At 50.0% G+C, this 14,197-nt stretch overlaps 1 protein-coding gene across 4 annotated transcripts in view; it reads right to left on the bottom strand.

Annotated features, from left to right (window-relative positions):
* The window catches only part of VAC14 (VAC14 component of PIKFYVE complex), a 79,458-nt gene that overhangs the window by 58,986 nt on the left and 6,275 nt on the right, over positions 1-14,197 (bottom strand). Inside the window, exons 5-8 of one of the 4 annotated variants that reach the window (XM_042027345.1) lie at positions 9,659-9,833; positions 8,427-9,493; positions 6,981-7,196; positions 2,130-6,107 (exon numbers count right to left, since the gene is read on the bottom strand). In XM_042027345.1, coding sequence (XP_041883279.1) covers positions 2,130-2,149 — 20 coding nt within the window. In that variant the 5' untranslated portion in view covers positions 2,150-6,107; positions 6,981-7,196; positions 8,427-9,493; positions 9,659-9,833. Of the gene's footprint in view, positions 1-169; positions 325-2,129; positions 6,614-6,980; positions 7,197-8,426; positions 9,494-9,658; positions 9,834-14,197 lie in introns of those variants that run through there. The other 3 variants (XM_042027344.1, XM_042027343.1, XM_042027342.1) reach the window with 3 other exon arrangements.

The following is a 14,197-nucleotide window of genomic DNA, read 5'->3' as shown; positions in this document are numbered from 1 at the left end:
CGGCTCCCGCCACCCCGGGGCCGCAGGGAGCCCTAGCAGCACAACACCTCGCCCCGCCCTTCCCCGGGGCGCCGGGCCAGGCTCCCTGACCCCAGCCCCGGGGCCGCCCGCACCGGCACCGCCCCCATTCCCGCTGCCCTCCCGGCTGCCGGTGGCTCCCGCCGCTCACTTCTCTATCTCCAAGGCCGCCACCTTCCTCTTCTCATAGAGTTTGTCGGTCAGCGCCCGCACCACGCCGGGGGTCAGCGGCGACAGGTCCCGCTCCGCGTTCATGGCCCCGCCGCCGCCACCGGCGGCCACGTGACCCCGACCGGGCGATGCGGCCACGTGACCCCGACCGGGAAGCGCGGCCACGTGAGCCCGCTCCGCTGCACAGCGCCCCCGCGCGGCGCGGAGACACGCTGCACCACCGGCTCATTACCCCCTGGGGTCATTAACGAGAGCGTCATTAGGGAGAGACGCCTTTGCCCGGGTAGCCCGAGGAGGCACAGTCCCGGTTCTGGGCACAGGTTTATGTCTAAAAGGATTTAGCAGCACTTAATCATTGCTTAATTTAACGTTTACAAAGTGATTGGACAGCCTTAGCTGCAACAGTCACTCAATTATCTATAAAGTGTTTTAATTGAACTCAAACATGCACCCACGCAGACACACAGGTAGATATTTGTAAATGTACCCAACTACAACTATTAAAATCTCCCCTCAAGCGCCAGTGAAAGACTTGGATCGAATGCATTGGTGTTCCTCAGCAGGTGACGGTTGAGCCTCAAGGTGTGGGGGTATCGGCCCAGACTGCACCACTTCAGCTTGTGGCACAGACGGATTGTTTGTGCGTGGCTAAATGTCTCCTCTCCAAAGGATTGCCCCTCTTGTGCCAGCATATCTGGCCACTTCACACTTCACAGGGTGCCTTTTGAAGGAGACTGGAACATCTAATTTCAAGATCCCTGTGATGCCCTTGGCACACCCAGCATGGAGGTGTCCCACCCAGGTAGAGCTGGAGAGTCCAGACTAAACCAGAATTACTGGCAAGGGCAGGATTGACAGCAAAAGGGATGGATGTGGCGAGCAGCTGCGCCAGGAATCTGCACCTCACTGTGGATTTATCCGAAGTTTGATAGAGAAAAGCAGGAACAGAAGATGCCACTTCCCATAACATGGAGCCTTTTCTGCAGGGCTGATGCCCAGCTCTCATTCCATCTGCTTCCAGCCAGCTCCTGCCATAAAGCAAGCTGAGCCAAAGAGGGATTTCAGCTTCCGCTGGCTGGTTATGGGCTCAAGGGCTGCCTTTGTTCAGGCCAGTACCTTCCCACGTGCAGCAAAGACCTCAGAGAATCCACTGATGTGGTGATAATCCCCCCCAACTAAACCTACCATGTCTAGAAGAACAGAAAAGCTTCCTACAACTTTCTAGCAGGAAACCCTGCAAAGAGTCCACAAGAAAAGCTTGGGGGACAGAAAGCCCAAGGAAGAAAACTGTGTCTAGGATTTGGCTGCTGCTTGGCCAAGTCAAGAGCAGGGCACACATTTTACCTGGGTGTATGATCACACTTCATGGTTAATGAATTTACCTTTGCCACAAAAGTCCTCAAAATAAACTGAAAAAAGGGAACACAGAGCACAATGACACTGGTTTGAGTACAGGATGGCACATGGATTGACACCACAGTGCCACTGGTCCAGCATGGGGAGCCCAGCACATCTCCCTGCTTCAAACACAGCACTCAGCACAAAGGTCAAGTAAAATCAGACAAAAAAAAATTACTAAAAGTAATGTGCAGAATGTAATTAAACCATAACCAAGTTTAATTAAAATGTAGTAAACAGGGATCAAATACAATCTAATGGAACTGGGACATCACACGTGCCCACGAGAACAAAATGTGAGTTGAGAGACAGTGCAGAAAATCCCCCACCACCTTTCCTGCGCTGTGTTCAGCTGAAGAGGACAGACTGGTCAGAAAATCCCATTTCCAAGAAGAACTCCCTTCCTGGAGAGCAGAAGTCAGTTGCTTGTCTAAAAAGAATTTCTGAGACCTGTTCCTGGGTCTGCCATATTTTGGGGTACCTTTCCTCCATGGGACAAGCACTGGTTCCCAGACCAGAGCACTCCCTGAGCAGGTCCTCACCTGGACAGGTACGATGCCATCGTTACAAAGGACCAGAGGGAGCTTCTCTGAATCCCCCAGCGGGTGCCTCTTGAAGCACAGCACAGGGTCCCCTCTCCTATTACAAAGGCCCGGGCACAGGACCCTCACCCAAGGCAGATGCCCCTCTCCACTGATAGCGAAGGTTAGGCTTTTGGCTTTAGTTCTCTGCGGCTGCAGAAGAGGCACAGAAATAATTTCAGCTGGCACTAACCCATTTCCCACTGGGCAAGCAATGCAGCAAAACACCCACTGTGTTTTCCCTGGCAGGTGCTCCTGTACCCCACAGCAGAGCCGCCCCTCACCCTCTCCCTTCCAGTTGATTTAGGGCCATTCACAAGAGGAATCTGCTTCAAAGAGAGAGAGCCTTCCAGAATAACAGTTTAAAATCCTTTCACTTAATTGAATCATGCAGTACAGCAGGTAAATAATGATGCACCAGATGAGACATGGCAAATCCCCTGGCTGCAGTGATATGAGACAAATGCAACAAGCACAAGCACAGCATGAAAACAGTACAAAAGCAAGAAGACAAAAATAAATCAACACGATCATCGGTAAAGATTATTTCCAAGGACATTAAAAAATGAATTTCTTATTAGGGCAGAAAGCTGACTTCCCTCATTCTAATTCAGCTACTAAAGTGTTGGGGAAGGCCAGGTCAGAGCCCCACTGCACAGGTCCCAGGACAGAGGAACTGGGCTTCTCTTGGATAACAGCTCCAGTCACTCCCTTAGTAAAAAACAGCTTAATACGCCCCAGGGAATCACCCAGGATCATCTCATTTTACAGAAACAAAGAGGAAATAATGAGTGCTGACTTGCTGGCACAGAAACTGCTTCATCTAAGCCTTTGTCCTTGGAAAGCCCCAGCTCAGCTGTTGCACATTTCAAACGCTTCCAGTTGGCTGCCTAATGTTTCCCTGTCTTCAAAGTCATTTAGACAGGCTAAACTATCATTCTCATTTGCTGTGCTGCTCTGCTCTAACAGCAGCTACTGCCTCCCAGATCATCTCATGCCAAGCACCTTGACATTGTGCTTATAGCTTAAAGACAGTATCATCTCTAAAAATACCCTTACTTACTTTACAAGTGCCTCAGGAAGGGTGGGGAGGGCGTTCAGGATCACTCAGCCACAGTGACCCACTCTCCCACCCGCAGACCTGTGTCCAGCTGGGTCTTACCAAATCCCAACAAGCTTTTTGTTTGGCCCTTCTTGATTCACAGCACCTTCATGAGCAGATCCTGGAATGCAGAGAAAACTTGGCAAGAACAGGTGGAGGGAGGTGGAGAAGAAGGAGCAGGGCTGTTAGCTCTGCTTGGAGGCCCCTGTTATCTTCTGCCAAATTAAATTAGGGTTTAATTACAACCTAAAGGGGAAATCTAATTTTGATGCTAGAACAATGCATATATTTTATAGTAACAGAGAAACAAGCACATTCCAGTGAGGTCCACGAGGAATTAATTTCCTCTGGGGCCACTTGCTGGCCGCTTGCCTGTTTCTCTTTATTCCCATTTTTTAAAACCAATTTAGGCTTTTGGACATGGGAATGATGAATCAGTGTTCAGCTTTTAATCACCCCATCTCCCCCTCAGTTAGCTTTGCTGGACCTGAGCCTGCAGGCACTTGCTCCTCCTGATGCTGAGCTGGTGGCCGCTGAGGGTCCCAAGCATCTGGCAGGAGAGCAGCCTCTGCTCCAAAGGGTTTGGCACGGCCCCTTTGCTGGCTCTTTCCGGCTGGGGATGCTGTGAGAGCTCCCTGTTCTGCTCTGCATGTTAATTAAGCAGTAATGTATCTTCTCTGGGTCCCTCAGCAGCCACCATGTGATTGTGCATGGCAGAGGTGCAAATGAAGATGGTCTCCAAGCTATTAACACCTCAAATTGCTCATCAAGAGCCCGGCAGAAGGGCAGCATGTCAGATATTATTTCTGGTCCACATTAAGCACTGTCGGTATTCTAAGTGATCAGAGCAAACTAATTCAGTCTGACTTGATTTCAAGAGAATCAAGTATCAAGCCTCAGGAAGGTGAGAGCAGTAGAACTGAAGCATCCATACATCTAACCTTGTTGGAGCCCATCAGCAGAGCCTCCCAGCATCCATCAGACACACATTTATTTTGTCCAGGAGAGAATTTTTTTTTTCCTGCCTGGACAAGACTCTTATGTGCGTAGATGGTTTTTTTCTTCCAACTGTTCAATCCATTCTTTCCTCCTCACTTTCTAGTCACTGAAATGTCTTTCAGAGAAATCCCTTTCCGGGGATGTATCCTGGCCACCCATCTTCTCTTCCTGTGGCATTACCAAAATCTTGGCCTTGGCCAGCACTGATTCCATCTTGGAGCCACCTAGCATTGACTCTGTCAGACAAGAGGGAAGCTTCTGGCAGCTTCTCACAGAAGGCACCCCTGTAGCTCTCCCACACTACCAAAATGTTGCCATGCAACCCAGTACGTGTCAACCTTTCACTAATCTGTAGTAGTGCTAAGATTTTATGATTTGGCCTGCCACTATGTTTGTGTCGGAGGGGAACCTGCAGAGAAATCACAGTGGGAATTACATTTCCTGTAATTACATTGCATCCTCACTGCTGGATAAAGTCTGCCTAAAAATGTTGTTGTAACTGCTGGTGTATTTCTATTTTTAACGTTGCTCCTTTTTTTTTTTTTTTTTTTTTTTTTTGTTTTTAATGACATTTGAAATTAAGTTATTTTCTCCATGGGAGCTCTGGAGGGCTGGGAGTATTTTGACAACCCAGAGACATTCAATCAAAATAGTTTAAAAACGGAAGAGGATTTTTATCCAGGCTGATGTATAGGCTGGGATTTCTGTTTGCCCCTTTAACCCTTTTATTCCAAATTCAGTTTCACACCTGCAAGATGGGTCATTTGTTATATTACACATTCTCCTTGGGAACTGACCCTTTCTATTTTCTTCCCTCAGATTTTGAGCTAACCCATGAAATCTAAGGTAGTCTCATAACTTCTCTGGAAGAGATAAGCTAAACTATTTTAAAATAATCTTTTCAAAAGCCTTTCTACAGAGAAAAACCTTCCCTGAAGGCAAGGCAACCCAAGAAAGAAAGGGAAAGAACCCACGTGCCTGGTGTACTGTTATTTTGCCAGGCACTTTTGAATTTATTTTGTGTAAAGCTCTCTTGAAGCCTGTACATCATCAGGCTTCTGATGTGGAGGCATCAAAGTCATGCAAGGATAAGCACACATACTGTGCCCTGTGCCCCTGACTGGGATCCTTTTTCCTCACCCGTTTGTTAGGCTGTGGTTTTCCAGTGCCACCTCCTATTGCCAATACACGGTGCTTTCCTTGACACGTGCTAAAAGCAACAGTCTCCTCTGCAGCCTTTCCCCTTTTTATGGACAGGTAAAACACACACAACTGTCTCAGCAGCTGCAACAAGATAACCATCAACATCTCCCCCTTGGAGGCAGAGGTGCATTTCTTGTTTGAGCATGATGGCGAAGCAGAAATGTTCCTTTTGGACCCTGCCAGCACAAGGCTGAAACCAAACAAGAAGCAGGCAGGACATGGGCAGGTAGGGCAGGCACCTTAGAAGCATCCAGGCACTGCTCATCCTGCTCATGGAGTGCTCTTTGTGCTTCTTTTTGCAGGGATAGGTCCAGGGGCATTTGGACAGACCCCACTTCCACTGGCCCCTCGGAAGACAAATTCATCTGGTGCATTAAGGAGAACCTGGAGCTGGTGGTCTTCTGCCTGTGTTGCCAAGGGGTTCACGTGGAGCTGGGGATCAGCTCCCAGGAGCTGAGTTTTGGCAGCTGCTTCTGCACAGGTCACTCATCCCATGGGCACGCTGAGACTTGTGACAAAGAGAAAATGTTTGACTCTGGTTTCAGAGGCACAGATGAAGCTGCTCCAAGGTGCACTCAGTGCTGAGGCTGGTGTGACTGTCCTGTTTCGGCAGGACAGACAGCAAGATCCTGGTCCTGAGAAACCACACCCCACTGTGAGAATTAAAAGGCACAACTACATCTGCAAAATGCTATCAAAGGAAGCCAAACGAAAGCCTGAGTAGTGTTCCAGGAACCACATATAAGGGATAAGAACAATTAATTACCTGAACAGGACCTAGTATTTGTGAAAGGAAATCAGGCATATGTGGTGGATGTCACTGTGAGATGCAAATACACTGAAACACCTTTGGAAGAGGCCACGATGGAAAAGGTGAGGAAATATCAATACCTTCAAAAACAAATTAATGAACTAACAAATGCAGCAGACATTGTGCTTACGTATTAGAAACAGTATCATCTCTAAAACCACCCTCACTTGCTTTACCAAGCGGCTCAGGAAGGGCGGGGAGGGCGTTGAGGATCGCTCACCACAGAGACCCGCACTCCCATCCGCAGCGCCAGCACAGGAGCGGGCTGCGCAAAGCCCGGGCTGCGCTCGGGGGTCCCACACCGCGCCTTCCGTGCCCTGGCCCAGCAGCTGAACTCTGCCTCCACAGCAAGCGAGGCACGACAGGACGGGCCGGGCTGCGCCGGGCCCCTGAGGGCGGCGGGGAAGGGCCGCGCCCGCGGAAAGGCCGCCCGCCGGCGCTGCAGTGGCGGCGCTCGGCCACACGGGCGCGCCCTCGGCCCGGCCTGGCGCCGGGAGCGCTCCGGCCCGGGGGGCAGCGGGCACAGGGGCCTGGGCCCGGGCCTGGACGGACACCGCGGACACGGCACACGGGACGCGGGGCAAAGCCCCCGGCCGCCTCACACCCGCCTCTGAAGCGGCTGAGCTTGCTCGTTTGAACACAAGAACACGCAGCACACACGGGCTGTTAAATGCCAGGATGCAAGCCAGAGACTTACCTTCGCCCCGGGGAAGGGATTTCTCTGGAGGCATTTGCACAGTGGGAGAAATGAACACGCAGGTGAACAGCACTTGCATTACCTGTGTATTTATTGTCTCTCTCCACACGATGCTTCTTCACCTCTGGAGCGAGTCCAGAGGAGGCCACCAAGTTGATCAGAAGGATGGAGCGCCTCTCCCATGAGGAAAGGCTGAGAAAACTCGGATTGTTGAGTCTGGAAAAGAGAAGGTTTTGGGGTGACCTAATTGCAGCCTTCCAGTACCTGAAGGGAATTTACAGGAAAGATGGGGCAAGACTACTTCCAAGAGCATGTAGTGACAGGATAAGGGGGAAGGATTCAAACTGAAAGGGAGTAGGTTTAGATGTTAGGAAAAAATTCTTCCTTGTGAGGGTGATGAGGCACTGGCACAGGTTGCCTAGGGAAGCTGTGGATGTCCCACTTGTTTCTAGGATGTCCTGTAACCTCTTAGGGCTGGTTTAAAAAGAAACCTCCTCAGAAACAAGTCTTGCACTTCGCAGGAAAACACTCTAGGCCAAGGCTGGGAATGCAGGGAGGAAGGCAAGGAGCAGAGAGGACCCATCCCAAAAGAGAGGGGCCAAAAGGCTGTGGAAGTGCTTCCACCAGCACTGTGGAGCTGAGACTAAGCCTCCTGACAGAAGCAGGTCAGCCTGGAGCTGGAGGGACTGACAACAAACTGTCAGCCCCTCTGGGTTGCTCTCACCCAACCCAGACACTCCTCACATGAGACAAAATGCATCCAGGAATTAACGTGGTGATTTAATGGGAGCACAGGTGGATTGACACCAGGGAGAGAGGAATCTTTCCTACAAGGGCCAGGACAACCCTATGACACATACTGGTCCCAAACTCTGAGATGTTAAAAAAAAAACCCAACAAGTCTCAAGCTGTGTGGTGGTTTCTGAGCCTGCTTGGGACACAGCTTTACACCACTTCCCACACCCGCCTCCCAAAATAGAGCAGATAGAAATCACACTGCTTCTGCAAACCACATGTGAAGAGTCACATGGGATGATACGACCCTGCCAGCTCAGGCTGTGTAAGAGCCATCAACATCAGGACAGAGAGGTAATGATAGTGCCCAAGGTCCCTGCCAGCACCAAGGACATGCACCAGAAACCACCACCACCCCTCCACATTAAATGCAAGAATTTGATGGAACACTCTGAGTTGGAAAGGGCCCACAAGGATCATCGAGGCCAACTCCTGGATACTCAACAGTGCCAAGACTGCTTCCCTGGAGCATGGCACCATATGTGCAGCATCCTTAGCCAGGCCCCCAGGGACCACACACAGGACCACCCATTAGGCACAGCCAGGGAACTGGGTGAAAGCAGCCTCCCAACAAAGCACCAACTCTTTCCAGGTAATCCCAGGACAAGGCACCAGAGACCACACACACAGGAGGTATTTAAATGGCCTTACACGATGCACTTTGAATTTCTCCTCCAGGCAATCAGATGCAGATTGAAAGGGCACTTTGGAGCAAGCCATGGACAGATGTTTGCAAGATCTGATTTTTGAGTTCACGGAGAGTCCTCAGCTCCTGCTGAAACCCACAGACCACAACTGTACCATCACCCTCAAGAAGAAAAGTCAGAGGAGGGTCTGAGGCCCCTCAGGCTTCATCCAACATGGCTCATGCCTCTCCCAGAGTATTCCTATGGGGTGTAGCTCATCTAATTTTTTGGGGTGCAGGCACTAAAGCTCCCCAGTCACTTGATCCAAGGTGAGCTGGACCAGGGCCAGCCACAATCAGCAATGCAGGCTGGCACTGCAGGTCCTTGTAAAGATCATCCCTAGGCAGCTCTACTTCCCTCTCTTGACAAGTTATGGCCCTGGAAGTAGTCTCCACTGACTTTACTGTGGTTATTCTGACTTGCACCGATTTTACAGATGACAGAAGCCATTAAGCCTTCTCCTTCCTCATGCTTTGCACAGCAGCCAGGGGATTTATAAGCATCAGGTGAGCTCCTGATTCTCTATGAGACAGAAGAATGCTTCTCTATCAGACTCAAGGCAAAGGCCCTTCTGAACAAATCAGTGGCTCTAACAATAAATACAATTTGTGGTCTTTGTTCAAAATTAAACAAGCCCCGACAGCTGTAATTTGGAAGTGCTGTTTAAAGCAATCTGCACCAACTACAATCTTACCAGCTACTCCAAAAAACAGCTCTGCAAACAGATGACTATTAACCCCTGTAACAAAGAGCAAAGGAGGAGAGATGTGTTCCAGCTGTCTCTGTGGCCAGGATCTGGATACTCACCATTTTAAGATGTCTTCATGGGGGCAAGTGCTGAGAGCTTGAAAACACAAAGAGTATGGCTGCAAGGGTTAACAATATTAGGAAGCAGTGGGAAGCCAAAGAGCTGGTTGAGCATAACCACCTGAGAGCAGCAGGTTGCTCCTGGTTGGATCTGACAGGCAAGCAGAAGGCTTCCAGCCATGGAAAGAGAGAGGTTCTCAGTCTGTCCTCTTCTTAGGGCAAAGGCTGCAGGAGAGGGAAGCTGGATCTCAAAAGCTGAACCCTGAGGACAAGCTCACAGCATGGCTGGTGGGCTCTTTGCCTGCCAGCATTGCTGTCCTTCCATGGGGCAAAGAGCAGGGTGAGAAAAGGAGGGACGTGAAATGATGGAGCACGTCCTGAAGTCCTCACCTAAGAGGAAACATTCCCGCTCGTCTTAACCACTTCTGCCGACCCCCAGAAGGTGTCTCCACTGGCCCACGCTGATGCGGCACATCCCGCGCAGGCAGCGCAGCCCCAGCCCAGCGCACCCTCCAAATGGGATTCTGCAACAGGTCACCACGGGCCACGGAAGGAGAAGGTAAAGCTGCAACGATAATGAGCACAAAATGAAAAGCAAACCAAAAAAACCTCCAGTTTAATATACTTGCTAGGGTCGAATCCCAAAATAAATCAGACACTGAAGCTCCACCCTGCTGAATATGCCGGCATTGCCATCCATCTCCTGCCCAGAAGGAGCAGGGATCCTCACCCTGGCAGAAATCAGATTAAGGGTGTGGGGGGCTTTTACCGCATGTAAAAACCGAGTTAACGTTGCTGCTGAGCTACTGTTAAAGGTCACTCACATGGTACATCAGAATTCCTCCCTGCTTTACCTAGAGTGAGGCAAGCATACTCCCAGGACATGCGCTCACAGTCCAATGGTCCCACAGAGCTGCTGGAGATGGGACAAGGGATGACCAGACAGGATTGACCTGGTCCAAGTGACACTGGGGACAGCTGGGGACAAGTGGGTGGTGATGGAGGCCAGCAGGCAGGAAAGAGGTGACAGTTACCAGTGAGAAGAAACAAAGCAAGCTCCCAGCTGGAGAGGTTTCCTGTGGAGGAGAAGGATGACTCTCCCGAGGGCAGAGCCACTGAAAAGACAGCTTTGAGTCAGGCACTGTTGAAAATACACAGCAAGGCAGCTGGGCCCAGAGGACCCCTGGGGTGCCCGACCTCCTGGAACTCCTACCTCCCTCTGCTACATGAAGCACACAGTGGAGAGTAAATAAATCCTTCTTGCTCCATCCCACACCACTAATTCTGGGATGGGCATCTCTGTGGGCTGTTCTGCGCTTTGCTGAACCCCATTCAATCTCCCTGGAAGCTGAAACCCTCCCCTCTCTCTGCTCCTGGCTGCCTCCCTGTCCCAGTCAGGGCATACATCCCTAACATCCCAGAGTCCTCACACCTTAACCCGGCTGCTACTGGTTCTCTGAGTTGGCAAAGACAATACACAGCAATCTGTCAGAGTTCAAGGATCATGTGGACAATGCTCCTCACCATAAGATTTAGTTTTAGGTTGTGTTCCCTGTCCAGGAACAACCTTGGGCTAGAAGGAATCAGCACAAAAATCCCCAGTGCAGACTTACACCAAAAAACTTGTAAAGATCTGGCACCTGGATTCAAATTTACAAGGGGTTTGAACCTCTTCTTCTAAGAGTTTAAAGATGTCTCAGCTACCCTCTGAAGATAGGGGCACCAGAAAAGAGCACAGCCATACTAGAAACAGTACTTTTGGGTAGAGCAGTGCCAGGGGTTCAGATGGATTTTCTCTTGGGAAAGCTGTTTGATGCACAGCTTGCAGAAAGCAGGAAAAGAAGGAAGGGTGACAAAAGATGGAGAAATTAAGAGGAATGAAGTCTGGGAGATTATGTCACCTTACCCATCACTGTCACATACAGTGAGGGCTGTTCCCACCAACAAACCAAAAAGAAACATCAATGTTTCATTTCATAAACAATAAAGCTCTGTAGAAACAGGCCTTGAACCTCCTGCACCTCCTGCCCAGAGAGAATCCATGCAGGAGCCATCCAGGCAGCACTGGTGGAGAGGCTTGGATAGGGAGGGGGATGCCCTTTGCAGAGCCCATGTATCTTGGGCTCCCACTGTGAGCCTTGGCTAATGAAGATGGGCAGAAAGCAAGGGCAGAAGCTGGCTGCTCCCCAGATTTGCAGCTGAACAGTGCTGGCAGAGCAAGAAGTCACCTTCCAGCATTTGCTGACTGGCTCCAAAATTAGAAGGCAATTCCCACCCAACCTGCCCCCCCCAGCCTGATCTGGGCATGGATGACACATGAACATCTCCCAAGCTAGGTTCTGATGGCACAGTACAAAGCCAGGGAGAGAGTCAACCACCCGACAGCACTTGGGATATGCAGTGCTTTTCCCCCAGGCAATGCTTTCTCCTTTGCCTCCTGTACCCTCAATTCACCTCTCCAACACCCCAGAGCTGCTCCCCAGTCCAGCAAGGAATGACAGCTCTCAGGGTCTGTCACCCTCATGCAAAGGAGGCGGCTGAGGCTCCCCAAACCCAAGTAAGAGTTGAAGTGACTCCCATGCAGCTGTTCTGGGCTCCAACTTCCATTGTAATGTCTCGAGTCAAAATCCTCCAGGTGTGTGACAGTGGGTAGAAGCCCTGAGGCAGAAGAAGCTGCCTCAAACATGCTGTAGTGCTCCCAGAGCTCAACCAGAAGGTGCCATGCCCAGGCCTGGGGGCAGGCTAGCTGACTTGCCAGCCAGAGAGCTGGGAAAAGAGCAGCACCATGCTGGAAGAGGCAGAGAGATGGAAGGTGCATGGTGACTATCACTGTGCTGAAGGTAGAAAAGAAAGAAGTCTACAGACACGTTGAAAATAGGAAATCATTACCACCTGTCTTTGTCCTGACAGAGCATCCCTGTCCCACATCCCATGTGCAGCTTTGTGTCTCTACTACAGACTTGGTAACAACATATGCTGGCTGACAATCCACTCCTTGGCGAGCATCTTTACTTTTCTTTCTGTCTGAATAAAGCAAATAACAAATTTCCAAGTCTCCCTTGCTTCAGCTCCCCAGTGCCTCTACCTATGAGTAGAGAGACTCTCTGCAAGCTGTCCATGGCAGTCACATGGCCACCCCAGAGGTGATCCCTGCCCACCACCGAGCACTTGCTCCAAGAGCCTCCAGCTCTGAGAATTAGGAAACAACTCCTCTGGTACACCAAGCAAACACTGCTCTACTGCTGCCAAACCTCCTGCAGCCGAGGGACACATCAGCAGTACCTTCCCCTCACAACTCAACCCTCCTTTTCTAAGTTACCCAGGGGATTTAAGCAGGGAAATAGCACCTATGGGGCTACCAAAGCCCAAAACATAGGGCCCTAAGGAGCTGAGAGCACCAGGGGCAAGAAGGGGTTGTGTCACTCATCTGAGACTCCCCAGCACCAGGGGCATGGGGGGTAAATACATTTCAGATGGATGTTCCCACTGTTCCTGCCTCTCCCTGCCAGGGGCTGACAGAGCGCTGCTGTCAGATTTCTGCCTTGCACTCTTTTTCACTGTCTGCATTTTCCATTTCTTCCTTGTTATAAAAAACAACAAAGCAAAACCCCATCAACTGTAACACAGAATTGGTTTTTTTTGTCAGCACCAAGGCTGGGATCTGGCTCGCAGGGTCCCTGCAGTGACACCTGCCTGGGGACATGCAATGAGAGAGACAGAGACAGGAGAAATCACTAATGCTATAGGAAGACCCCCTTGGGAGGAGAAAGGCTCCTGTTCAAAACAAATTGGCCAAGAAAATCCTGAATGGAAAGAATCATTTTCTACATGTTTAGCTAAACAAATCCTTTCCCCAAAGAATCTACTGGCAATTCATTACTCTGGATCTGTAGCCAAGATGTTCCCACTGTCCAGAGATGTCAGATCAACACACAAAGGTGGTTTGACGTGTGCCACAGAGGTGCAAAGTTCCCTGCTGATCTATCCTGGCACGTGGACTGCTCAGTGCCTGTTAGCTCTGTCCCAGGGAGGGAACACATCTTGCACGGGAAAACAAAGAGGTGATGCAGAAACAGCAATGATCAATGCAAATGACAAGGCATGGGTCCTGAATAAAGGATGAAAGCTCTAGAGAACAGCTACATTTGGGGATGAGCCTTTGGCGGCCTCTGTCACAGGTCTCTAAGAATATCCTTGTGTATACTTTGTATTATCTTCCTTTTGAGGGGAAACCCAAAGAAAACTGAGGAGCTGGTTACTGACCTTAGAAAGGGGACAAATTAATCTTTCAAGAAGAAACCTTGAAGGTAAAAAATAGGACAAAATGTTTGAATTGGACTCCAGATTTAGTTCCTCCTGTGGGGAGATTCTGAAGATCCGTTCCAGTGCTACAAAAAACCTCTTGGTGCAAAGGCTTAACTCAGCTTTGAGCTATCAAAGATCCAAGGGGTGAAGAGAGCCTGTTCTCAGTCTGTCTCTAACCCTGTAGGTGTAGACAAAGAGTAACCACGGGAGATTCATGGCTCCACAGCGGGCATGGATTGGCACGGGTTGGGCACATCCAACCCCACAGCCACAGCTGGACTCTGCTGCTTCTACCATTGCTCTGCTCAAAAAAGCAGCAGGGACTAGAGAGTGAGGAGGAAAAAATGGATTGAACAGTTGGAAGAAAAAAACCATCTACGTACATAAGAGTCTTGTCCAGGCAAAAAAATACTTTTCTCTCCTGCCCAAAATAAATGTGTGTCTGATGGATGCTGGGAGGCTCTGCTGATGGGCTCCAACAAGGTTAGATGTATGGATGCTTCAGTTCTACTGCTCTCACCTTCCTGAGGCTTGATACTTGATTCTCTTGAAATCAAGTCAGACTGAATTAGTTTGCTCTGATCACTTAGAATACCGACAGTGCTTAATGTGGACCAGAAATAA

This window comes from Corvus kubaryi, unplaced genomic scaffold (genome assembly GCF_017639235.1).
Source record: "Corvus kubaryi isolate FWS band 111438036 unplaced genomic scaffold, C.kubaryi_AGA036_p1.0 37300, whole genome shotgun sequence".
NCBI classification, from domain to species: domain Eukaryota; kingdom Metazoa; phylum Chordata; class Aves; order Passeriformes; family Corvidae; genus Corvus; species Corvus kubaryi.
This window is presented reverse-complemented; position numbering and strand designations above follow the sequence as displayed.